Here is a 26,058-nt window from a genome sequence, read left to right on the forward strand (position 1 = left end):
TATATTTTAAATACTAAATGCGAAAAAAAAATATTTCAATTTTTTTATTATGAAAATATTAAAAAAAAATGAAAAGAAGTGTTATACATGCAGCTTTAATTTATGAACTTTTATGAAAAATGTCACTGTGATAAACGGCAAAGAAGAAAAAAAAAATTAAAAAAAAATTTATAAAAACGTTTATAATTTTTTTTATTAAAATTCAAAAATTGCATAAAATTTCCATATGAAATGCGATTTTATATTTAAAAAAATTTACTTTTTATTTATGTTTAAACTTTAAAATTATAGTTTAATGGCTGCACAATAGTGAAATTGATTTATTCGGTATTCGAAATTTTTTTGAATAACAAAGATTTAAAACTGAATGAGCTTCCTATAAATTATTAAAAATTATAAAAGAAATTTTAATAATTTCTTTGTCAATTTAAATAATTATATAGATATAGAAAATATGTGACAGGGTACTCTCGTGGAATTCAAAATTTATATAAATACATAACACTATCTTGCATAAACTAACAAACAAAAAATTATAATAAAAAAGTTGAGGCGCATAATTTTTATTAAATACTGTTATAATCATAGAGGAATGAGTGCATAAATATGAGTATATGAATGCGTAACAATATCGTACATTTTAATTCTACTACTACATAAATGTGAATATTAAATGAACACGAGAGTATAACAGTATTGCCACAATATTATAATTCAATATAATTATTATATTATGTTGATTTAAAAAGTAGAGACGTACCAAGAAGAACATTTTTCTCGACAATGTGTCGTGCTCTTCAGTTCTTTAAATACCCGCATGTCAAGGTACTCAGCATAGTATGATATCTAATTTGTTGAGCCTCTTAAAGCAGCCCCATAATATCCCGGAGGATACTGAAAACGAAATCAGGGCTTTAATGGTAGTCTACGTTAACTATCCGACATGATCAATATTCTCTGTTCCCGATAGCTTCTTTCAAGGTTTAACTGCACACACTTGCCAATGGCTGCAGTACATCCCCATGGACACGAAGAAATTTGTTCTCAATTTGGTTCTTGGCCCGAATATCCCTGTATTCGACAAAACACAGGTCCTTCACCAACAACAAGCTGTTAATTTTATAAACTTGCCGTCCAAGTTTCTTCTATCACTTAGAAGGGAGGTTAAATTTTTCCCGAAGCCTGGGCAGTAAAAGGAGCGGAACCTCACGAGTGAGACCATCCTTATATTTATTTTTCATAATCGCTTTTCAATTTATATGTGACTCAATCTACCAGTTACGATTAAAATAATATATATAGGACTTTTTGACATCATTTTTTGCACTTCGAATCTCTAAGTTTTTTCAACAAGAACATTTTCTTCATATTTTTTTTTTGTTTTACTCAAAACAATAAAATTCATCCTACCATTACATAAATAATTTTAAAAATATTATATAATAATTAAAAATTATTTAACATTACAAAATATTCATTCTTCTCAAAAATAAATTGAGTGATTTAAGAGTGACTAATCCACAAACTCAACTAGTTATTCTCACTCAAAATAAAACAATTTATTCTAAGCAATTTTTCAATTTATTCTCACATTTATTACTCATTATTCTCACAAGTAATTCTCATAATTTTTCAGGACACGCTGTATATAAAATTTTATTTTATTAAAAAAAAAAAACAAAAATTTAATGAAATGAAAATCAGAGATTATGCAATTTTTTTACAAAAAACCTCATAATTTATATTTAAATTTATATATGTATGTATATATATATGAGTATATATATATATACATAAAAGAGAGTATATTATCGGTTTAGAGAGCAGCTTAAATAATTTTTATTATAAATATAATTTATATAACAAAAAATTCAAATTTTACTTTCACTTACCTCATATTTTCTGTTATAATTTTTTTTTGTTTTTGGTGTTTTTGGTGTTTTTAAGTTGCCTTTTATTCCAGGATTAAGTTTTATACAAAAAAAAAAAACAAAAGCGATTTTTGTTATACTTTTTTGTTTTGTTATTAAAATTTCTTTCTTTCTTTGTTTGTTGTGTTTATTAAAATAAAAAAAGAAATAATAATTTTTTTGCAAAGAAAAAAAAAAGGAGAACAAAAAAAATTTTACTACATGTAAAAAAAATTTCACTTATTCTTTTTTTTTTGTTGTTTTTGTTTTATCAACTGAGATTATTTATAAAAATTTGTTGTTGGTATTTTAATTTTTTAATTCTTGTTATACGGTTTAAATTTTATTTATATTTTTTCTCTTTTTTGTGTTAATCAGACTTATAAATTTATTTTATTGTTATATATTTTAAATATATTTGCCATATTTTATAAAATATTATTAAATATTATACAATTTTAATTATTTTATTTTGTTTTTCGCGTTAAAGGGAATTTCCGTTTTCAAAAATTAAAAAAAAAATTGATTATTTTGTATTTATTTGGTTGATTTTTATTTATTCTTATATTATTTTGTTGTATAATAGTTTTAATCGGTATACAATTTACGCTTTTTGTATAACTATTTTATACGATTTATTTGAGTGACGTTTTTATTATACTATATATGTAATTGCGAAAAACAAATGTTATTTTATGTAAAATGTAGTTTTCATTTAAGTTGATTTCCTTGTTTTTGTTTTGTTTTTGAACGATGTTTTGTTTAATTGGATGTTTTGGCTTCAGTCTACGTTAATTTCTGAAATTGAAAAAAAAAAATTTTATAAATTAATTAAAAAAATTAAAATAAATTAAAAAAATTTTGAAACTATTAATATATTTATTAGTAAAAATATTGATAAGGTAATGAAACATTTTCTAACATGGCAACATTGTTTTTTAATTCACTTGAAATTTGAGAATAAAAATGAACGGGAAATTTCATTTTAAAGAGTAATTAGTGATCTAAATTTTTAATTTTATTGAGCGAATAGTTTAAAAAATTTAACTCAAAAATAATAATAATAAATCGAAACGAGCTTTATTAGATAAATTTTTGCAATTAATCAAAAATAAGATCAAGATCAACTCACAATCAAAGATTAATATGAGGAAACAAACTACAATAAAATTCTTTATTTCAGCAACACTCTGAACTACAAGAAAAACAAAAATTTCTTTCACTCAATTCTCGCACTTCTCATAATTTATTTTCTTCCTAATTTGTTGATTTTTTTTTTGTTTTCGTAAAGTAAAGTGATAAAAAATTCCTATTCAATTTGTTGACATAATTTTTTTCAAAAAAAAAAAAATCATCCTCTTTTCTCCCATCTTCTATTTTCTCTTGATCCAAAATTGATCTAATTTAACTCTTAATTTATTGCTACCACAACATAACGTGTATATTATTCAATTACGTATAATATTCAATTTAAATTTAATTTATAATTCAATAGGAGTACGTCTCTTGAAACATTATATATATATATATATATATTAAATATATATAAACATATATATACATATATATATATATATATATATATATATATATATATGTGTATATATATATGTATACATATATACATATATATATATATATATATACATGTATGCATGTATATATATATATATATATATATATACATATCTCTTTATCTCTTTTATATTTTAATATTTAGATATTTGATTAGGGAACTTTGATATATTTAAGATAATGGGGTAATAAGAAGTTCTTATTACATTATTGTACAAGGTACTAAAAATTGTCAATATATAGAAGATTTTTGAAAAAAAAAATACATTCTTATTATTCTTATTGCTTGTAATCAGACATTCACATGCTTATGATATTAAAAAAAAAAATAAATAAAGAAAAAATAAATAAGGTCTTGTTCAAAGAAGATTGAAAATTATTAAAATTCAAGAAATGCTTGACTTAATATATATATACATAATATATATACTTATTAAAGAAACAAATATATGCTTATATACTCGTATATGCAGAAAATTTCAAAAATATATTGGCAATACAGTTAAATACTTCTCTATATGTATTAAAAAAAAAGGAAAAATAATAATAATAAATGTCTTTTGTCCCACATTTATTTTCCCATCCTTGAATTTATATTAAATTATTATATATATGTATATACTCGTATATAGAAATTTATAAATATGTGAATAAGTTTGTATAGCAAAAATGGAATATTATGAGGTCCTGGATTTTTATTTTTGTATATTTGAAAATTTTATATAAAAATTTTTTATTTTTTTACAGTTTGATTCAAAATAAGATAGAGAGATTATTTACGAAGCAGAAAATATAGAAAATGTAAAGACATTAATAATATTGCTTTCATTTCTTTATATTTGAAAAAAAAAACACATACAACACATATATCATGAAATTTAATCAAATTATCAATAATTAATTAATTGAATATCATTAGAAAAATGCAAATATTTTAATAACATCCCAAAAATTTTATTAAAAAACAAACGCAACAATTAATTTTGTAATAAATAAAAATGAATAAAATTAATTATGATGACAACTAGCATAATTTCCCGAATATTTCCCAAAATTCACTCAATATAATATAAAACGTTAACAGTTATTGAGAAAATTACAGAGAATTGTATTGTTGACTATTGCTGTATTGAGACTTGTAAACAACAGCAACTGTTTACTCATTTATTCGCTTTTTAAAATGAGTATTATGGAATGAAAATAAATAAAGAGAAATGAATTTGCGTCTGGATATTTAAAATTTTTGCTTGTTATTCGAAGGGACGGGGTATTATTAGGGGGCAATAATGTTCTCAATTATACAAGAGCCAATAATCATAATTTATAAATACTATCCTCTATTTCAATAATCAATAATTCAGCTCATTATGAGTATTCTCGTACTTAATAATTTTGTTATATAAATTTAATTTACATGTAGTTTATTTTCAAGTTGTACTTCCGGAAAATAAAATTTTATATTTTATAACTTTGACATTTTTCGATTATTTTTTGTTTTTGATGAAATTTTGGTTGAATTCTTTAAAAACTTCTTGTATAACAATTGAAATTTTTAGGGAGAGCTTTTATATTATTTTATTTTCTTTTTTTTTTGCTTTTTCTCTCTCTTCTTGATTATTTTCATTTAATTCTACTTTTATTTTTCGAAACTCTTTAAAGTATTTTTCTAGACGTGCTTAAATTTCGTTACGATAAATTTTTGTATTTGTGATTTTTTTCTTTTCTTATTATGATTTTTATCGTAATTGTTTCTCTTTTCCTCTTACCATTCTTTTTTTGATTTTAAATATTAGATTTGCCTTTCACAAACATATATATATATGGGTGAAAATTTAAAAGTTAGCACATTTGCGTCACAAAAAAGTAAGCTTAAATAAATACTTTTTTAGAAAATAAATCAAATTTTAATTAATAAAATAAAAATTATAAAATCTTTAATTTTAAATAAAAAAAATTTTTAGATTGCAAAAGTAAGTATTTTTGGAAAATTTTGGAAAATTGTCGGAGCGCGTTTTCTGTTTTCATATAAATGAAACTTGTCACAGACCACATTTTTAATTTTCAATTTAAATTTTCATGAACTTCCCCCACAGAAGGATATATTTTAAATTACATTGCAAAATTATTTCATTATTTTTAAATAAAAATCAAAAATTAGTTTTTAAGTTTTAATTTATTTTAATGTAATTTTAACAGAAAAAAAGTGTGTCACTAGAATTGTTCAACTGCGTTACTTCAACTATGTTACATCATAAAATTTTTTAAAATTAATCATTTTTTTAAATATTTTGGCATCATTATTTGTTTTAAAGAATACGCAATAAGTCTGTTCGGGCTGGTGGTGAATGTTGTTCCAAACACATCGCTGGAGATAGTTTGAATTTTTTTTGCCGTGAATGTAAAACGCTTTTTTCAACTGTGTTACGTGGTTTTTGTTTAAATATTTTTTTTAAAAATTCAAAAAAGTGGCATATTATTAAGCAAACCAAGTAAACTAACCAACTGTATACTTTAAAATGCAAAAATATGTTGTAGTTTTATGTTAATATACTTTTTATTTTAAAATATTCTACTGCGTTACTGTTCAACTGTGTTACTAAATTTAAGTAACACTACTGAAGACATGGTAAGAAAGTTGATTTTTAAGGCAGTTTACTCTAAGTTGGTGAATAAATTCTTAATAATTTTACATACAAATAGGCGATAACATATTTTATTGATTATTATACAAAATGCCACTATCTATTTATATTTTAAATATGTATATTGTTAAAAATGCAAATGAAAAACTTAACCGAATATATACAACTTCATCGAGAGGAAAAAAGTTAATATCTTAGCATATTAAACAACAGCATGAAATTTACTGTTTTTGTTTTAATTTTTTTTGTTAATATACTGAAGACTGAATCAAGTTTTTCAACAGTGTTACTATATTTTCCACTGCGTTACTGTTTTGTCACAAAAAAAATCAAAAAAAAAATATTGTTTTAAACTTTTTTCTTCAAATTTAAGCTCTTAATTTTTTTGTTATGGACATTTTTAGAATAAAAAATTAATTTCTAAAGCAGTTATGTAAAAATTCCTGCAAGAAAAAAACTATTAAATAGTTTTATTTTAAAAATAAAAACTTTAAATTTAAAATTAGTAACACAGTTGAAATAACTTATAATTTATTTTTTTATAAAAATGATTTTTCAATATTACAGAATAAATTTATTTATAACTTTAATTACAAATGAGAGTAAAATATGAAAATAATAATTTCCATTGAAGAGATCGAAAAATTTAAGATATTTTTATCGGTAACGTAGTTGAACTAAATTTAAACCTGAGCTTACTTTTTTGGTTATAATTTCTAAAATATTTACAAAACCTCCGGACCACTTGAGGAGATTGTACATTATATATTAGGCAACTATAAAAAAATTATTTTAATAAAAAATTCTAAAAAAATAATTTGGAAAAAAAAAAATTCATTTGTGCAAACTTTTAAATTTTGACCCATATACATTCATGTTTGTATTTTTGTATAATATTATTTCTTAGGGATGGAGGAGTTGCAGATGATATTAATTTTTAGGTCACAATCTTGCCACCATAGCTATATACTTAAATATTAAAATAAGGAAATAAACAAAATATCTACTCATATACACATTGTAGTTTCGGAAGTAGAAAAGAGATGGAATTTGCTAGAGAAATTTTGAAACTTATTTTTTGCTCTTGTTCTTTCTTCTTACCGAAAACATAAATATTGTACTTGTACATATAGTAAGGAAAAGAAGAAGTGAAGAGAGAAGTGAAAAGAGCCAATAATAAAATTTAATTGAATTTTTTTAAAAAGTTTGAACAAGTTAATTTTTCTATCTTTTTCTTTCTTCCTTTCTTTACTTAAATAGTTTCTCTACAATGTTTTTGTTTTTAAAATATTTTTATTAAGTTGTATACTAGGAATTTTATAAGAGTAGCCGAGAATAATTGCTATGTGATATTTTATTTAAAATTATTAGAAAAAAAAGTAAGAAAAGACACAAGTGGTTAAGAAAAAAAAATCCGAAATTTCATTAATATTAAGAAGGAAACAAGTGGTAATGAAATTCTTAAAGTACATTAATATACGGGGTACGTACTTACCAGTAATGACTAGGAATTTTAGTAATTTAAGTTATTTTTCAAAACATGACAGTATACAAAAATAATTTAGTTAAAAATGAAAAAATATTTTGAGTAGAAATATGGAAATTTTAAAAAGTAAATAAAAATTTAAGTGAATAAATGAGATTTCTCAATACTGAAAGTAAATATAATAAAAATATTATTAATAATAGTGCTATAATAGTAATTATTTCCATGAGGACAGTAAAACGATTCGATATTATGAATATACACCAAATATTCTATTAGTTGCCTGACTTGAAGTAATGGGAATATTATTGAAAAATTTTGAAATTGATTTTATTAAAAAAATTACAAAATTTTTGAATAGCAACCAATTACGTCAACTAAAACGGTTAAAAAAATATCGGTGAAGTTGTCAAAAAGAGAGAAAATATTTTTAACAATACTCTTCCATTTAAATAACGCTTACATACATAAAGGTATAAAATGAGCACCATAACGGCATAACACCAATTAACCAATCAAGGTTGCACAGAACAAAAAATAAATAAATCGCGCTGTCATTACAATTGAAAACCCATAAATTTTATTTTTACGAGTAGTTTTCCTTATTCTCTTGAAAAATTAAAATTAGAAATTTTTTCATTACAAAAAAAAAGAGTTAAAGAAGAAGAACAAAAACCTTTCAATTTTCTTCAAAAATAAAAGAAAAAAACTTTCTATAACCGCAATAAAACATGGAAAAACCACTCAATTTTAATTCAGCGCGATAATTAAAATTTAGAAAAAAACAAATTTAAACCTCTTGTACAAGAAAGAGTTTTTTTTTGTTTTCTCTTGTTTTAATCTATAATTGAATTTCTTTTCAATTTTCATTTTATTTGCGGGAATAAAGTTAAACCACCAATTTAAAAATAGAAAAACCAAAAAAAAAAAACAAAAAAACGTTAAATATTTTCTCAACCTTCTTATGTAAGTAAATCTCCTTGAGTTAGTACATTCATCTCTCTCTCTCTGAAATACTTAGCAATGACTTGGTTCTTATAATATGAAAAATTATAGGAAAGAGAAAAAACAAACACAAAAGGAAAAAACAAAGTGTAGTAGGAGGAGAAAAAAAAAAAAGAAAAATGAAATTTTCTTAGAAATCATCTTTGAAGAAAATCTACATAATATTCTCGTATATCCTTTCCTTATGATACAATATATGCCTAAAAACAAATGTACAGCGCCGGATTTACCATATATGCAAAGTAAGCATTTGCAATAGGCTTCAGAAAACCGGGGCACCGGGTGAAAAACTTAAAAAAAAACTAAATTTAAAAAAAAAATAAAAAATTTTTTCTCAATTTTTTTTGCGCTCGTTTTGCAAACCGCTTAGGGCGCTAAACAAGCTAGAACCGGCCCTGTGTATACTCATATAAAGAACAATACATTTTATTACAATTTTACATATATATAGGATTAAAGGATATAAATAACAGTTGTACATCATTGTGAATTACATAGGTTCGTAAATATAAGAGAATAGAGAAATGCATTTTGGAAAATTATAATAAAAAATAATAACAAAGAAATCCTTTTAATTTTATTTCTTTCCTACATGTTAAGAATTTTTATAAGAAAAAACAAATTTAATTTTAACAATAAGTAATTGCATCTACCTGCTTACTTACATACAAAACCGAAAAAGTTCGATAATTTTCGGTTCTTCGAAATTTAGACCAAAAATTTAAAATTTGACAGAAATATTGGAATCACTAAAACTGATCAAAAAACTGATAAATATAATTTGATTTTCACTGTTTTCAACTAAAGTGCAATTCAAGTTTAACCCTTACCTGCTAAAAGACAGACTAACTGAGAAAGTTAAGTGAGTGTTTTGTTGTTAAGGGTTAAACAATCTTTTATTGTTCTAGAGCAATAAAGAAAACTAATTCGGACTAAAATTAAGTGATGATTCAATAAATTTTGAGCGCTACTTTAAATTTCAACAATTGATTTTTAAATCCTTCTCCAGAAATTCATTCGGAACATATATTGAATAATTTAAAATAGAATAAAATACAAAAGTATACTCTTTTGTAACGTAATCACCACTTACGTCAAATATTTAACGCTTACGAGCAAAAATAATCATTCAATTCAAACTTAAACACTTTGTTTTCTGAAAAAGTAAAGACGTACATAAATTTGAGAACTAGATAATTTTAAGTTAAGAAAAGTAAGGACATAAAAAAATTTACAAGGAAAATAAATCCTTTTGTCATCTAAATCGAGACAAAATGTGCTCTTCTTTATTTTAAAAATGGAAACCTCTTTTATTCTTTTAACTTCTTTTTTTTTTACTTCTTGTACAATAAAAGAAAGAGATGTGTGGAATTGAGGTCACAGCCATTACAGAAATCTTAGAAAACAAAAAAAAAATTTACATATACTTATATATTTTTAATATATATATAAGTATATACACAAAAATTATTAGTGCAAAAAATTTTATTTATACAAAACTTTGAAATTAAAAGAAAAGGAAAATAGTTTTCTCAATGACGTCATAATTAAATATTCTTCGTGGCAGCATATGTTCCAATATTAATATGCTTTTTAACTAAATGTTATATATATGCTTAACATAATTATGTCACTAAGCACAGGCATCAATAATAAATAAGAATGTGTATATGTATACATAGATTTAAGAATAATTTTATTAGATAACCATTAACCATTAAATGAATTCATTAGGAGAAAATTTAATAGAAGAAAATTCTTATAGTTGTAATAAAATTGCATACTTTTAGGGCACGATTAAATTCTTGCTTTATTAAACTTTTGATCAGAAAAAAATGGGTCGACTAGTGATTTTTACGGAATTCTTAAGAATTTATTATATTATAAACTATGACCTTTGCCGCAAATTGAAAATCAAGATTTCTATACATATTTAGCTAAAAATGTACAATAATACATATGTTATGTATGTAGATACTTTACTTATGAATTAAATTTTTCTCAGTGTCCACATGTTGTCACAGAAATTTGAATGACATGAAGTAGAAATGGTTTCTGAATTTAAATTTTAAAGTAATTTTATCATATGCAACCTTAAAATCTAATATATTAATATTGGTACACTGAGAAAAAATTGCATTAAATTTTTTTGAGTGAATTTTTTTTAAATTTTTCTAAAAACTTACTATATTTAGTAGATATTTCAAATCAAAGACCCAAACCGTAAAAAGCCTAATACTCCTACACTAATTTTTTAATAAATATTTTTTCCAGTAATTTTTTTATTATTGAGTCAAATTTTATATTTCTAGTAATAATATTAGTTGATTAAAAAACTAATATTAATTGATAAAAGAAAATAATTTCTCATAATATACAAGTAAATGTGTTCTAAACGTCAAACAAGATCTAATTTTTCAATGAATATCATCTTACTTAAATAAATTTTCACATTTTTACAATTAACTAACTACAAATTTGCAATTTCTCCAAAATATTATTTAAAGTAAATTTCATTTTTAATTCTATTGTCTCATTTCAAAAACAATTATAAATATTTACTTCATGATAATGTTTAACACATAATTTTAGCGGGGTCAACAACCATTTAACAAAAACATTATCTAAAGATCAAATTTTTTAAACAAAAAACCTAAATAATTCGGAAATTCCAATAACCAAAGAAATATGACCAACAAAAATAATTCTGAAAATAGATAATTTTTAAAGCGAACAACTTTAAAGGAAATTTTAAAGGAATTTTTTTTTATGAGCAAAAACATTGTTCATTTTTTTTCTCTCTCTCTCTCTCCCATTGAAATTTAATTATTTGCGGTCAATCACTTTTGTTTTGAATTATTTATTTATTGAAATTATTTTGTTTTTTTATTTTACAACTTTGATGGTTACGGAATGTTTACATTTTCCATTTTAAATAAAGATTGAAAAAAAAAAATCTTTTCTGTTGTTTATCAAAAAAACTTTTTGACAAATCTCTCTTGAAATTGTTTTCACCCTTAAAATATTAAAGGATATCAAAAAACAAAAACATACTCCACACAAACCGAAAGAAAAATATTTTTTTTTTCTTTACACTTTTCCATTTAAAATTTATTTTCGATTGAGATAAAGATAATATAGAAAAATTGTTACAAAATAAAATGGGCACTACGACCCCTCTCTCTCAATTTCCTCCCTCTCTATCACTCTTTCTCATTTTCATTTTCTATATTCTGAATATAAACAAATAATAAAATAAAAATTCATTTCCACCATTAAAATGTATAGCCAGTCCTGTCTACATAAATCTACATAAAAACTCTTTTAAAAAACAAAAAACAAAAAGTGATTTTTATTCAAAGTGAGAGAAAGAAACCGTTTGATGATAAATTCCTCCTCCAAATATGATAATGTACTCTAATATAATTAAGTACACATAGATACACAAAATATATAGGCAAATTATATTGAAATTTCTATTATGAGTTCAACAATTCTATATTTTATATAGGAACCCAAAAATCATATAAAAAACTCAACACAATATACACAAAATAATAAAGTTATGTCCGTTTTCATGTATAATAAAACAAAAAATTTTTAGAAAGAAGTATAGAATAACAAAGGCAACAAAATAAACCATACAAACAGTAGCCATACAAAAACATTTATGACAGTACAATCAAAAAAAACAAAACCAAAATAATAATAATAAAAAAAAATTAAATTAAATTTTACAGCATTTTCGGGACGACAGCATAAACACAAAAAAAAATCTCAAAACAAAAAAAAAAGAAACAAACAAAACAGAAAACAAGAAATAATAAAAAGGAAGAAGATCTATAAAAGAGAAAATATACAGGACATTCAGAATAATAAAAAAAAAAAATAATAAATCGAATGAGAAATTTTTAAAAATTTTAATGCAAGAATACTTTTCGGAGATTTTTTTTTGTTTTGCACAAAGCTCATTTAAAAAGCATTTTTGTGTTCCGCCATACACATGCAAACGTGTACATGGTACATATAGTACACTTATAAAAATTGTGAGTGAAAATGATAATACTGATAATACAAATATACATTAATACATAATAATATTATATGTGTGTGTGCGCGCCAATACATGTGCAATTACATAGTAGTCATTGAATATATAAAGGAAACAACAAAAAAAACAAATTTGTTACTTTTTCGCATTTTCATTATAGAACAAGGCTTTCTCAGTTTATTAAACTTTTAAATTTTATGTACATAAAATTTTCTTTATTACAAAAAATTCTTACATTCCTACATAGCTATATAGGTAAAAATCATGCTAATATAAATATATGCTCCTAAAAATATGCAATATACTATTATTATTTTTTGTTTTCGAGAATCAAATTTTCTTAAGGAATTGAAATTGAAAGTGATTGTGCTTTTTTTCCCTCTCTGCTTTATGGAAATTTGAGAATCATTCCCTTCTTTTATGGAGTGAAATGAAAAATATATGTTTTTATATGTTTACGATTAAATTTATTGAATTTTTTAAATAGCTATAACTTTAAAATTAAAAAAAATATTGAATTTATAACATATTTTTAGGGAATTTCAAAAATTGTTATTATCCTGTCAAATAAAAAAAATTCTTTAAAAAATTTTTTTTTGGTCCCCTAAAAGTATGCAATAAATTTGTGATAACAATAATATTTGATTATATAAATTTGTAATTAATTTCATTTCAAACTTATAATTTGAACTAAATCGTCATTTAATCGCCATTTGATTGTAATATATTGAAAATTTTGTAAGTTTTTTGAAAGAATTTTCCAAAAAATTTTTATTGAAAAAATTTCGCCTTTATTTCATTTAATTTCAATTAAATCATAATTAAAATTTAAATATAATTAACAAATATTTCTTAATTAAAATTTTAAATTTTCTTAAAATTCATTATAAAAAATTAAAAATAAATTAAAAACATTTTAATAAACAATAGAAATTAGTTAAGTGCATATGTACTTAGATTTGAAAATCATCACAAAAAAAGAAAATTAATTTTTTTTGTATAAGTATGCAAAATTTCTTTTTTTAATTTTCATTTCTCATCTTAATTTTTGAAGTGCACTCATTCCTCTCATCCTCTAAATAAGTACAAAATCTCTTTCTCTTAAATTATTTTCTCCCCATCTCTCCTTCATACACATTCTCTCTATAATTTTATTCTTATTAAAACACCTTCTTATGATGGTGGCCTTCATTAAAAAATTTTACATTCTTTGCTCCTTTACACTAAAATATTATTTAAGCTTTTTACACTGAGAAAAAAAAAACCAACAAAAAATGTGATTATACACAATATAAAGTTGAACTTTTTGAAAAGCTCTCCATCCATAATAATTAAAAAGGTTGTTGCTCTCCAAAAAGATAAAATTTTTTTTGCTTTTTGTTTTTAGAAAAAAAAAATAACAAATAAACAATAAAAATAAATATCCTGCGTATTATGTGTATATTTTATTTTATAAAAAGGATGTTTTTCTATTTTTTCCGTGTATATATATACATAGAAAAATGAAAAGAAACTTAAAAATATAAATTACACTGAACTGGGAAGAAAATATCAAATTCATATAGAATGAAACAAAAAAAAAATTTTTTTTCTATGCCATTTTCTATATAAGATTTTTTTTATTTTGTAAACATGGCGCCTGACAACAAAAAAAAATAAATACATTTACACTGTGTACCTACTTATATACCTACAAAAACAAAAAAAAAAAAGAGAGTAAATAAGAATTTTTTTTCTTCCCAAAGTGAAACAAAAACACAGAAACTTTATACATATAACAAATAACGGAAATGAGAGAAAGTTGAATGAAAAAAATAAATTTTCAAACTCTACTAGTTAAGTATAATAGAGGCGTTTGGATGGATACATTTAATTATATATAAATGATAGTCCCATAATGTGTATGCAAACATACATATCAGTATTGTAATTGATTATACATGTGTACACAAACATATACATATTTTCTTATAGTTACCGTGTTCTTATATAAAATATTATTTATATAGAGGAAAATTCCTACCTTAGCCCCCTATTTCAATTATTCTTTGTTATTAAAAGGCAATCGGAGAGTAAAAATACAAATTAGCCATCTATAGTTCAAAAATCGAAAATTAAAAATTTTGGTTACTTATTTGAAAAAGGAAATCTTGAGAAAAATACAATTTTTATCAAATAACTGAATTAGCAGTAGCAGTCTATTTCTCTGTTCTGTGAGCTAGTTCTGTTCTAAATAATTTAGTTAATTCCAATACAAATTCAATTTTATGCATGATAATGTACTCGTATAAACTCCGAATATTTTCTCTGATTATACCAGTTCCAAAAAAAAATTTACATTAAAAATTGTCAATTTCTTAACAAATCTATAGTCAATTTATTTCACAGAAATGTTAAACTCCGATATTATTTTGACAATTCTGTTTTTAAAATTTTATAATTTTTACAAATGATCGTGCACAATAAATATACTCGGATACATAAAATTTACAATATAAAATTTTAATTTCTCTCAATTTTTTTCGTTCCACTCTAGAATATCATCATTCCTTTTCAAAATTTTCTCTCTTCGAGTAACTGTGTTAGAAAATATAGCTCGAATATTGATTAAGTATACGAGTGAAATTTTTTAATTCTTTATCTATTAATCAATGAGAAATAATATTACTCAATAATTTTAAAATTCCCGAAATTCTCATAATTTTCACAATATTCATAATAATATTATTTATATTAAATTTAAATCTATTGTCAATTTTAATTTTCAAAATGATCAATGCAAAAGCAGTAATTGTATAAGTAACCTAAAATTTATTACACTGTGTTAGTTTTTATTACAAACTCAAATTTAAAATACAAAGTAAATGGAAAACATTATGAAGAAATTTATAAAAACTTTATAAAACTATAAGAGGACTGAAATAAAAACTCAATGCATTTTATGATAATTAAAAAAAAACATTCACAAAAATAAAGGATATTTCAAAGGATTTACAACTCGTAAATTAAGTACACAATGATTATGTTTTGTTTATGACAAACAAATTTTTCTTTTTTCAATTTCAAAAATCATTGCATTTTAATAAATTTTTTTTCCTATACGAATCGCATTTAATGTATTTTTTAAGATTATTCACAATAATTATTTACAAGAATTGAAATAATCTTGAAATTTAAACAGAGAAGAGAAAAGCAACACTTAAAGTATAAGGGTGATTAGAAATTTCTCCATTTAGAAAATCAAAAATAAAATGAGAAAGAAAAGAGAAAAAATTTTACAATAAAATATTGTTTTCCATTTATATAGGAAACTGATTTATTATATTGCAGGGAGAGCAGAGAGCAAAGAGTGGGAGAATCGTTTCATTCAGTGCTGTCATTTCTATTTTCTTAACTACAATAAATGTGTCTCCTTAGTTGCAGAAAATTTACCTAAATTGCATATCACAATAGAACAAGTATTGTTGTAAATCGGTAAGTTGAACATTTTTTTGAGCTACGAGAAATTAAAGTGTAAATGTTTCTTGCGAATTTTTCAAGCGGTTGTTGAACATAAATGAATTGAATGGAATGTATGAAACCTATTACATAAATATTTGGAAAATATCTTTTGAGGGTTTACACAGATAAAGCAACAGAATAATGCAAGCATGTTTTTAACATTGCAGTAAATCTATTAAAGCTACAATAATACAGTAAACGTTTTTCAAAGCCATAAATCTATTGCAATTGCCACATAAACAGCAGCACTGGTTTCATCACATTTTTTCTGGACTCTCAAAATTTTACAAATTTGACACATACACGTACACAATGATTAATTATCATGACATTACTATGTAGAATTTTTATTTTTTCATGTTTTTCCTATTTTCTTTTTTCCCCGAGATTCCTATTACATTTATTACACATTTTAGAAAACATGGAACAAAATTGATTACATATATTGATCGAATATTAGAAAAATTTTACATGCTCATAAAAATACAAAAAAAAAATGTCCTTATATTCAATAAGTATATCAAGCTCAGTCATATACAAATATATGAGAAAAGAAGAAGAGGAGAAAAAAATAACTGTATCTAGTCAACACTAATAAAGTTTTTGAACTTTTAAGGTTATTTAATGGCTTTTCTTCTCCCTTTTTTTGTATTTATTTATTTTTAAGGTTACTTTTTTGTATAATAATAACTAAGTTTTCCACATCATACACACACAAATTACTTATAAATAGGTAAGGTACTTGTATCCTTTTTTTTTAATTTTTCCACTATAGGTAAATGGTACACAAACAAATTCACAATAATATTCTTAGCTATTTATATTCTAAATATGGTGCTCTTACATATTTTTTTCCCTTATTAGTTCATATTGTTGTTCACATGTGCTTTAACGTTAGGAGCGTTTGTGCAGAGGATGATGAAAAATATACGAAAATTTTCTTAAATTTTCATGCACAAAAAAAATATTTTTTTAGAAAATATAAAAATTACTTGATAAACAATATATGTATATATATATATATATAAATGTACATATATATTGTAATGTCATGATATATATATACAATATACATTTTGTAATATCATGATATATATATATGTATATGTATATAAATATTGTAATATATATATATATATATATATATATATAAATATATATTATTGTATATATATATTATTGTATATATATATAGTATTGTATTATATATATAAATATAATAATAAACAAAAAAAAACAAATAAGTAAAAATGGCACAAGGATAATTGAATTAGAAAAAAACCAGAACAGCACAGAAAAACGAAAAATATTAAGTTTTTTACCAGGATTTTTGCAAAAAAAAATTATTTTAAATAAAAAAACAACAACAACTAAACGGCCTTTAATGTTTTTTTTACATTATTATTGTTGTTCCTGTTGTTGCTCTTTGGCTTGTTGTTGTTCTCCTGTATTTATATTTTAAAAATTTCGGTAGTGTAATAAAATTTTGCGAAAAATCATTTCTTTTGCTCTCCCTGTATTTTTGAAAAATTTTAACATAATTTTGTTTTCTACTTTTATATTTTTTTTTGGTTTTGTTCTAATTTTAAACTGTTTCTCTTTTTGTTTTCTAAAATAACTGCTTTCTCAAATAACTGCAAAATAACATTTTGTTATTAAAAAATAAACAGCATTTTAATAAACAATATGGGAGGGGAGAGAGAAAGGGAGTGAGAAGATTTGTTATTTTTTACTTTAGTCTTAGTCTCCCCAACAAAACTTTTTACATTTTAAAAATAATATTGTAAAAATATTGTAAACCCATAAGAAAGAAAAAAAAAGACCAGAAATGAGTAGGTACCAGCGGTACGATGATTTTTACTTAATTGTGACTGTTTTTCTTTCTGTTTTTTGCTCTTTTTCTTTTTGGAAATGGACCAAAATTATTCAGAAAAAAATATTTAAAAAAAAAAACAAAATTACAATGAAAAATTTTGAAGTCAGCAGCTTACTGTTATCAGTTTGGCATAAAAATAACAGCATATTGGAATTTTAAATAAGCAAAAAAAACAACAACACAAGAAAAATAAATGAGAGAGATAAAAAGAGAACAAAACTACAAAAAAAAAGAACGAAATTTGTGAAAAGAATAATAAATGAATGAATGAATGGAGAAAAAAAAGAAAGCAATAAGAGGGCATTGAGCTTTAAAAGGACATGAAAAATAGTTAGGAAAAAAAAGAGAAAGAAACAAAACAAGAAAAAACAACAGGATATTTGCAAAATCACTGTAAAAGAACAAAAAAAAATGTTTATTATTTTCTTCTTAAATTTCTTAAATTCTTTGTAAAAACTTAAAAAATTACAAAAGAAATTTTTTTCGGTTTATTTTTGCTAGTTTTGAGATTTTTTTGCAAATTATCATTAATAATAAAAATTGTTTTTTTTTTTTTCAAGTTCTTTTTTCCTTTTCAACAATAACAATTTTGTGGTCATTTTGATTATGAACCGAGGTCAATATTATTACAATAAAATTAAAATTAAATGACGACAATGAGATGAGAAATAAAAATCTCATATTTAATATTTAAAAAAATGTACTCATTAATTATTAGTTGAAAAAAAAATGTCTCACATGATTCTCACAAATCTAAAAGAGAAATTCTTCTCGCTAGTCACCATTAAACAGTTTATTGGTATTTCGGCAAATACGAGTACCATTAAATATTTTTGACTAATTTAGATTTAACCTTTTTTTTATATATTTTTTTTTCTTTTCAAGAAGAACAAGCACGGCTTGAAATTCTTCTAATTACAATTAAAACCGGTGTGGTGAATATGTTGAAAATGTAAATCAACTTTATGGTTGACCTACATAATATAGGAAATTTCAAAGAGTTTATAAAATTTGCACTCGTGATTCAACAATTTATCAATGGCGTAACCACAACAAACATGAGCCAAAAATATTTTACTAATTTTTTTCATTTATATATTAAAAAAAAAATAACTTGCAAGTAAGAATGTACATATTTTGTCTGTCATAACCACAGCCTAAAACAGAATGAGTGGGTTTTGAAAATTTTCACTCACATTCGTCTGACTTGAAAACTAATGGAATTGGAGAATGTCAAATGGCTTGAAAATTATATGATATATATGTATATACTCTCCTTAATTTATTCTCTCAGCTGTAGTAAGTAAAAAAGCGACACACTTAATTGGAACTGAGACCATAGAAACATTAGAACTTTAAAGTTCTTAAAAAATTCATTAGCTTTCAACAAAATTTTTGAAGAATTCAGCACAATACTCTAAAAAAAATTTAATTTTATTTTCATTTGAGGTAATTGTATACGTAACCTTAAAATTGAGAGACTTCTTATATAACATAAAAAATTCACAATTTTATTTTTTATATAACTGTATTCTTAACCTATTCACAATTACATAATTATTATTATTAGTTTAAATAACATTCATCTTACAAAATTAAATACTGTTATATTGTACCTACTATTTTAAATTAAAATTTAAGAACCAAGGAAATAACAAAAATATTCAAAATGTTTCTCGAGTGTTTGTTATTAACACAAAATATCTCGTATTTTTATGTAAATTTTTTATAAACCCCTAAATATACATAACATAGAACATTCGTTCATAACATATGCTAACGTAAATAACACATAACGTATACGTTTGTACAAGTTTTCAAAGAAGAAAAATAAGGATTAAAGAAATTAGGTTGATGTACTTGAGTAATAAAAATTCTTAAGTTGACAATATGTACCTATGTGTTGTATATATATTACCTGGAGAATACCATATAAGTACATTGTGTTGTCTTTATCGTCATCACTATACCATCATTACTTTTCCTAATATTTTGTTTCTTTTTCGTTTTTTTTTTTTGTTTTCTTTCTAAAAACGACAACATTATAAATGTAGTATAAGAGAAAAAGTTAAAACAAAAAAGAAAGTAAAAACAACAGCCCTTTAGCATGAAATTCTGATATGGGTTTGGTATTTTTATTCTGCTTCATAAAATATATAACTGTATATATATACGTATATAGATGGCGGCACATATGACATAATAGAAGACTATTTTAACCCTTCATTTTGTTTCGGTGTATCACTTACATCAGCGTTCATTCGTAGAAAAAAAAATATTATGACATTTAATATGAATATTTCTTTCTATACATATTTACTATTAATATAATATCCCTGAATATTTAAAAAAAAAAAAGGAGTGAATAAAGATTACCAACCAGTCGAAAATCATAAAATTGTCAATTACATTATAAACCTGGAAAATTTTGAAAAAATGCTGTAAGCTCGCATTGTACGCATATCCATATTTTTAGGTATGGCTTAGGCAGCAAACCACACCGGTCTCCAACTAATATGATATTAAATCGAACACGAAATTCAAATGACAACAGTGCAATTGTTTAGGAATGCCAGAGATCGATATTCTGAGTCCCCAACTAAAAAGGTGAATTTCTCAATCGGGAACCGGAAGTTCTTACAAGGGGAACACACTCGTTTTGTGCTGTACAATATACTCATTTTTCAATAAAATACCTATTCTATATAATCGTATATTATTATAGCGAAATTATTATAGTGAATATTATTATAGTGTAATTGGCAACCACACTCGAATTTATATAATTTATATGTAAAATTAAAAATAACACGTATATATTATACAATAACTCTTTTATAATTAAAGTCCTGGGAAATAAATTTAAAACATTTTCATATAACACATTAAACATAACAACATATAAGTTCGTGTACATATTATAAAAATAAACCTAACCTCAAAAATATTAAAATAAAAAGAATATAACAGTTATAAAATGGCACTGTCATTTTTTATAACATTTATATATACAAATTTATTTATGTACCTATTTTAAAGGTACATGTGAGTACATATAAAAAAAACTTATTCCTTGCAAGAAAAAAAAAAAACAAGAATAATAAAGAATAAATGAGAATGAAAGTTAGAAATGTATAAGAGAAATTCAGAAGAGAAGTAGAAGAGAGTGAGAGCGGGAATGTTATTAAAAGATTATCCTTTTACTTCTTCTTACTTATACCATTTTCATACTTGTAAGTTGTGTTGCGGTTTTTAAGTATGGATTCCTTCTCTTTTTTTTTATTTTTAACATAGTTTTCTCTTTTTCCTTTTTGGAAACCTTAAGTACTAAGTATTTTAATTTCTTTGTAAAAAAAAACTTTCGGGTACCCGTGTGTTTTATAATTTCAAATAGATAACAAAAAAAAAAGCCAAAAGAATAAAGTGAAATGTTAAAGGAAGAATCCATACATACTCTGGTATGTTTAAATTTACAGTAAGTACAATAACGGTAATAACGAAAAAATTTTAATGAATTTATATATATGTAATTTTATAAAAAAAAAAAATTAACATTTTATAAAATAATCTATGGTAAATGTTGTAATAAATTTTCATCATGTGTTCTGTATACCAACAAAGTTTCCTTTCTCAAATCATCGTTTTTTTTTTCTTGCATATTTTTAGGGAGAAAATAAACGAAATTGGTTTTCTTTTTCGATATAAAACATTAAAAGTAAAAAATAATGTGACCTACTTTATTATATTTAAATAATTTTAATTAAATTTTTAACATATGAGAAAATTAAATTAAATTTACATAAATTCTTCAAAATTTTGTTCATTTAAGAAAAAATTTAACATTTGCAATTTAATTAAGCATAAAATGAAAATATTATGAAAACGGAAGTTCTAAGTAACTTATATATAAGGTAATATAACTATAAATAAATATATGTATATTATACAATAACGGTTGACTGATTCAGTAATTTTAAAGAATTTTTAGTATATTTAGTAACTTAGTGAATATTTGTAAATGAAGTCATATAGAAATTAAATAAGGGACTCCGAATTCATTTTATTTTATAATTGTTACTTCGATAATCATGCATATTGCATCAGCATATAAATATATATATATCCACAATATCACTTATATTTTGAATACTATCCATATAAAAGTTAAACAGTGAATTACCTAGTACACTATCTTAAGGAGCTCCCAAGTTTACAGGCACATTTCTGCTATCGAATTGACATCAATTATTATAAGTTATAATCTATTTGTTATCTGAAATTGAATATCATCGAAAATTTTCTTTAAAAGAAAATTAATCTACTTATATGTCAACAAAACAGTTGACATTACAATTCATTCGTGTCACTATAACACATTAATTATAAATATTGGATGTTGCCGCCAATTGACAATTTACAATTTATAGAAGGTATCATATTTTACCACAAACCCTTAATAAATTAATAATTAACAAATATAATTAATTTATAAAATTAAAAGAAAATTTACGCCAATTATATTTCTGTGTTTTCTGATTTATGAACTAATTAATGGCGGCAATGATCATATTTTTCATAAAAATTTTGAAAGAAAGCAACAAAATTTTTCAATATTTTACTTTTAAGATTTAAATAGTCTTAGATATATACACGGTGTTTACACATGGAATCACAAAATTCTATTCCATTCACTATAAATGTTATATTTATATTTTCTTTCATATAGCCTTACTTATACTTATACACTTTTTTTTGAAATTTATTTTTAAAACGCTATGAAAAAAAATATTCAACCAAAAAAAATCAATTTTTCATCTTTTATTTCTTGGTGCATTCGGTTTGTACTCTTTGTAAAATAAAATTTAGAAAAAAACAAGAAGATGCACTTATTTTCCTCTACAAAAAATGCTTTTAAAAAAAATGTATTTTTAACCACAAAAAAATCCAACAACCAGAAAACATAACATTAGTAAATTGCCTAAAATATTTATACTTAAGTAGCTATACTTAATATAACATCACATTTAATTGAAAATTAAAAATCTTAAATGAAATTATCAAAATAAATTAAAATTTATTGAAAAATTGCGCGCTCCATGCATAATATTCAAGATGTTAAGCAAGACTGTAAGAGTTTAAGCCTAGTAAGTAATTATTAAATTCAAAATAATTAAATTAAGTATTGCGAGAAAATATTACTCAAATTTTATTATTCAATTACTCAAATCTTAATGACATAACACTAATTACTCAGAGTATTTCTAAAACTCAAAAGAGTTTAATATTATCAAAAAAAAAAAAAAAATAAATGTAACATAACATTAATGGTTCTGTTTTTGTAAAATACGAGTATTGGAAAAAATTGTTATTCCGTAAGACGCTCAATCATAAAATTCTCACAAATTATCCAACAACATCTAATTCGGATTATTATTAATTCGGAGGTAATCAGGTTCGAATATGAGTGAGTGTTAAAAAGAGTCTTAATATTACCTGCGGTACAGTATATTGCACAGAATGTTCAAAATAATATTAAGAGAAATTTATTTACTGTAATACGTAATATACAAACATGTATGAAATGTGATTGTATGTGATGTATGTATGAAATGTTGGTATGTAAATTCAAGGTAAGAAGTTTGAGACATAATGTTATTCATATAAATAATTCTGCAATCAACATTAACATGAAGAACCAACAAAAGAAAATTGGTATTATAGTTTTTAACATTAAAACATCAGAGCTGCCAGTCAACTTATTCAAACATGATTTAAATTCGTATTTTAACTAAACTCAACATGATGAGTCGTGCACATATAACATAACGTTCAATATAATATGCATTTAGTGAGAAAAATTTTGTGTGATTTCAAAATTTTGAAAATAATTTCCTAAAAATTAGAATTTTAATATCAAAAATTTAAAAAGGGCATTATGACTGACGAATTTCAAAAAACTACAACAAAATTATTTCTGTTATACACATACAAACATATTTAGGTATAGAAATAAATTTTTCAAAAAAAAAAATTAATAAAATTTTAATTTTCAAAAATAATTTGAAAAAAAAACAAAATTTAATACATATGCAGCTATATGTAAGAGTCGGGGGAATTTTCAACAAAAATTCTGTCATTTAACTTTGCAATTATAATATTTTCAACATATACACGTTTGTACAAACGCATTTAATTGCATTGGTACTTTTTTAATTTTACAAAATTAAAATATAAAATTCCCAATTAACACAAAAATATTTTTTTTTAAAGGAAATTAAATAAATGCAATTTGAATGCATTCACTTCAAGCAAATCATACATATACATACATACTTATATACGGCATATAAAAAATTTATCTCATGTAATTTATACACGAAAAGAAACACCAAAAATTTCAGGAATTTTGAACCCTCTGTCGGTTACTTTCAACATTAATTGTATAATTTCAATCAAAAAAGGGAAACAATAAATATAACGAAAAAAAAATGAAATAAAAATAAAATACAAAAAGAAAAAACACATTACAGGTTCACGCAGACTTTCTGGTTTTTATTGACTCTAAAAATGAGAGCAAAAGAAAAGTTTTATAAAAAAAAAAAAACAAAAAGAAGATAAAATTTATTTTTAAAATTTTTTTATTAAAAAGAAAAAAAACATTGTATAAAATATTTTTAGTTCCGTACCTAAAATTTCCCTAAAATAATGTGGTGAATTTAAAATTCACTTCTTCGTTTGTAACAGTTCCCTCTCCCTCACGGTATTTATTGCGATTGAGAGTAAAAGTATTTGATTCAGGAGAGTTATACAAAACATTTATGAGTATGGTTTGTGCTGAAGAGCAGCGTTCCCACTTGGATACAATTGTATCCATTTGGATACATTTTTGCTTTAAATTTGAGCTTGGATACAAAGATACTCAAATCTGCTAAAATGCCGAAATTGGCTACATTTTAAAATTTTGCTGAAATATGGATACATTTTTTTTCAACCACTAAATAAATATTACAAAACAGTTTAAATGCTGCTAATATTAAATCGCGAAGTTGCTTTATCTTCCATAAATGTTATTTGCTGGCTTTTCCAGAACGTACAAGAAATATTTTAGTGTAAGCTAGGTGTAATAGAAAATGCATTGGATGTACATGTTTTTTAAAATTTGTCCGTTTTCATGGTGAATCATCTTTACCGCATAGTTTAACAACTGCAGAACTTATACATACATATGTATTTTCTGACTTTATTTAAAATGTAATGGAACTTGCATGTGATTTCTTAAAGAATTTACTATAAGTAACAAAACTCATATTGTGGAATAAAGCAAATTATTAATTATGGGTTAATTTGTACAAAATACGACGACTTATTATAATAATGCTATTTTAAGAGGTTGGATACATTTTGGATACACTTTTTTCTCGAAATTGGATACATTTTGTTTTTACCGAGTGGGAACACTGCTGAAGAGTTTATAAAATTCAATGGCGATTGACAAAATGTGAGAAAGAGGTAATTTTAGAAAAGTAAGTTGACGTATGTTCTTGATCACTTTTGAATATTCACAATAATAGAATTTTTAATTGTATTTTAAAATTAGATCGGTCATCTTAATTCACAAATTTTGTATTTTTTTTTTTAATTTTTATTTCTCTATTCTAATCCACAATTCTTTCCTTTGTGCTTATATTTCCATATAACATTTTTTAGCTAACATTTTGTTTGTTACATAATCTCAAAGGGAAATTCATTCACACTTAACAGATATAAGAAGTTTTTTTTTTGAATTAAAAGAAATTAATTTGTTTTCTTTATTTTGTAATTATTTTTTATTTGAAAATCTCATAGGGTTTAAAATTATAAAATAGATTTTTATGCAATGTTTATAATTTTAAAATTCTTCTTAAAATTATATAATTACTTGTATTTTCCCCTCACAAAATTTTATTTTACATAAAAAAAATTTATATTGCACATAATTAATGTTATCTTGTGTATAAATAACTGTACATACA

General features: G+C 23.0%; 1 protein-coding gene across 8 annotated transcripts in view; it reads right to left on the bottom strand.

Annotated features, from left to right (window-relative positions):
* LOC129613331 (protein enabled) overlaps nt 1-26,058 on the bottom strand; it is a 139,796-nt gene that overhangs the window by 36,747 nt on the left and 76,991 nt on the right. For all 8 annotated transcript variants that reach the window (XM_055527339.1, XM_055527336.1, XM_055527334.1 and 5 more), the window contains one exon: nt 1,893-2,708. In XM_055527339.1, coding sequence (XP_055383314.1) covers nt 1,893-1,897 — 5 coding nt within the window. In that variant the 5' untranslated portion in view covers nt 1,898-2,708. The remainder of the gene's footprint in view (nt 1-1,892; nt 2,709-26,058) is intronic.

This window comes from Condylostylus longicornis, unplaced genomic scaffold (assembly GCF_029603195.1).
Source record: "Condylostylus longicornis isolate FDR11 unplaced genomic scaffold, ASM2960319v2 ptg000083l, whole genome shotgun sequence".
NCBI lineage: Eukaryota > Metazoa > Arthropoda > Insecta > Diptera > Dolichopodidae > Condylostylus > Condylostylus longicornis.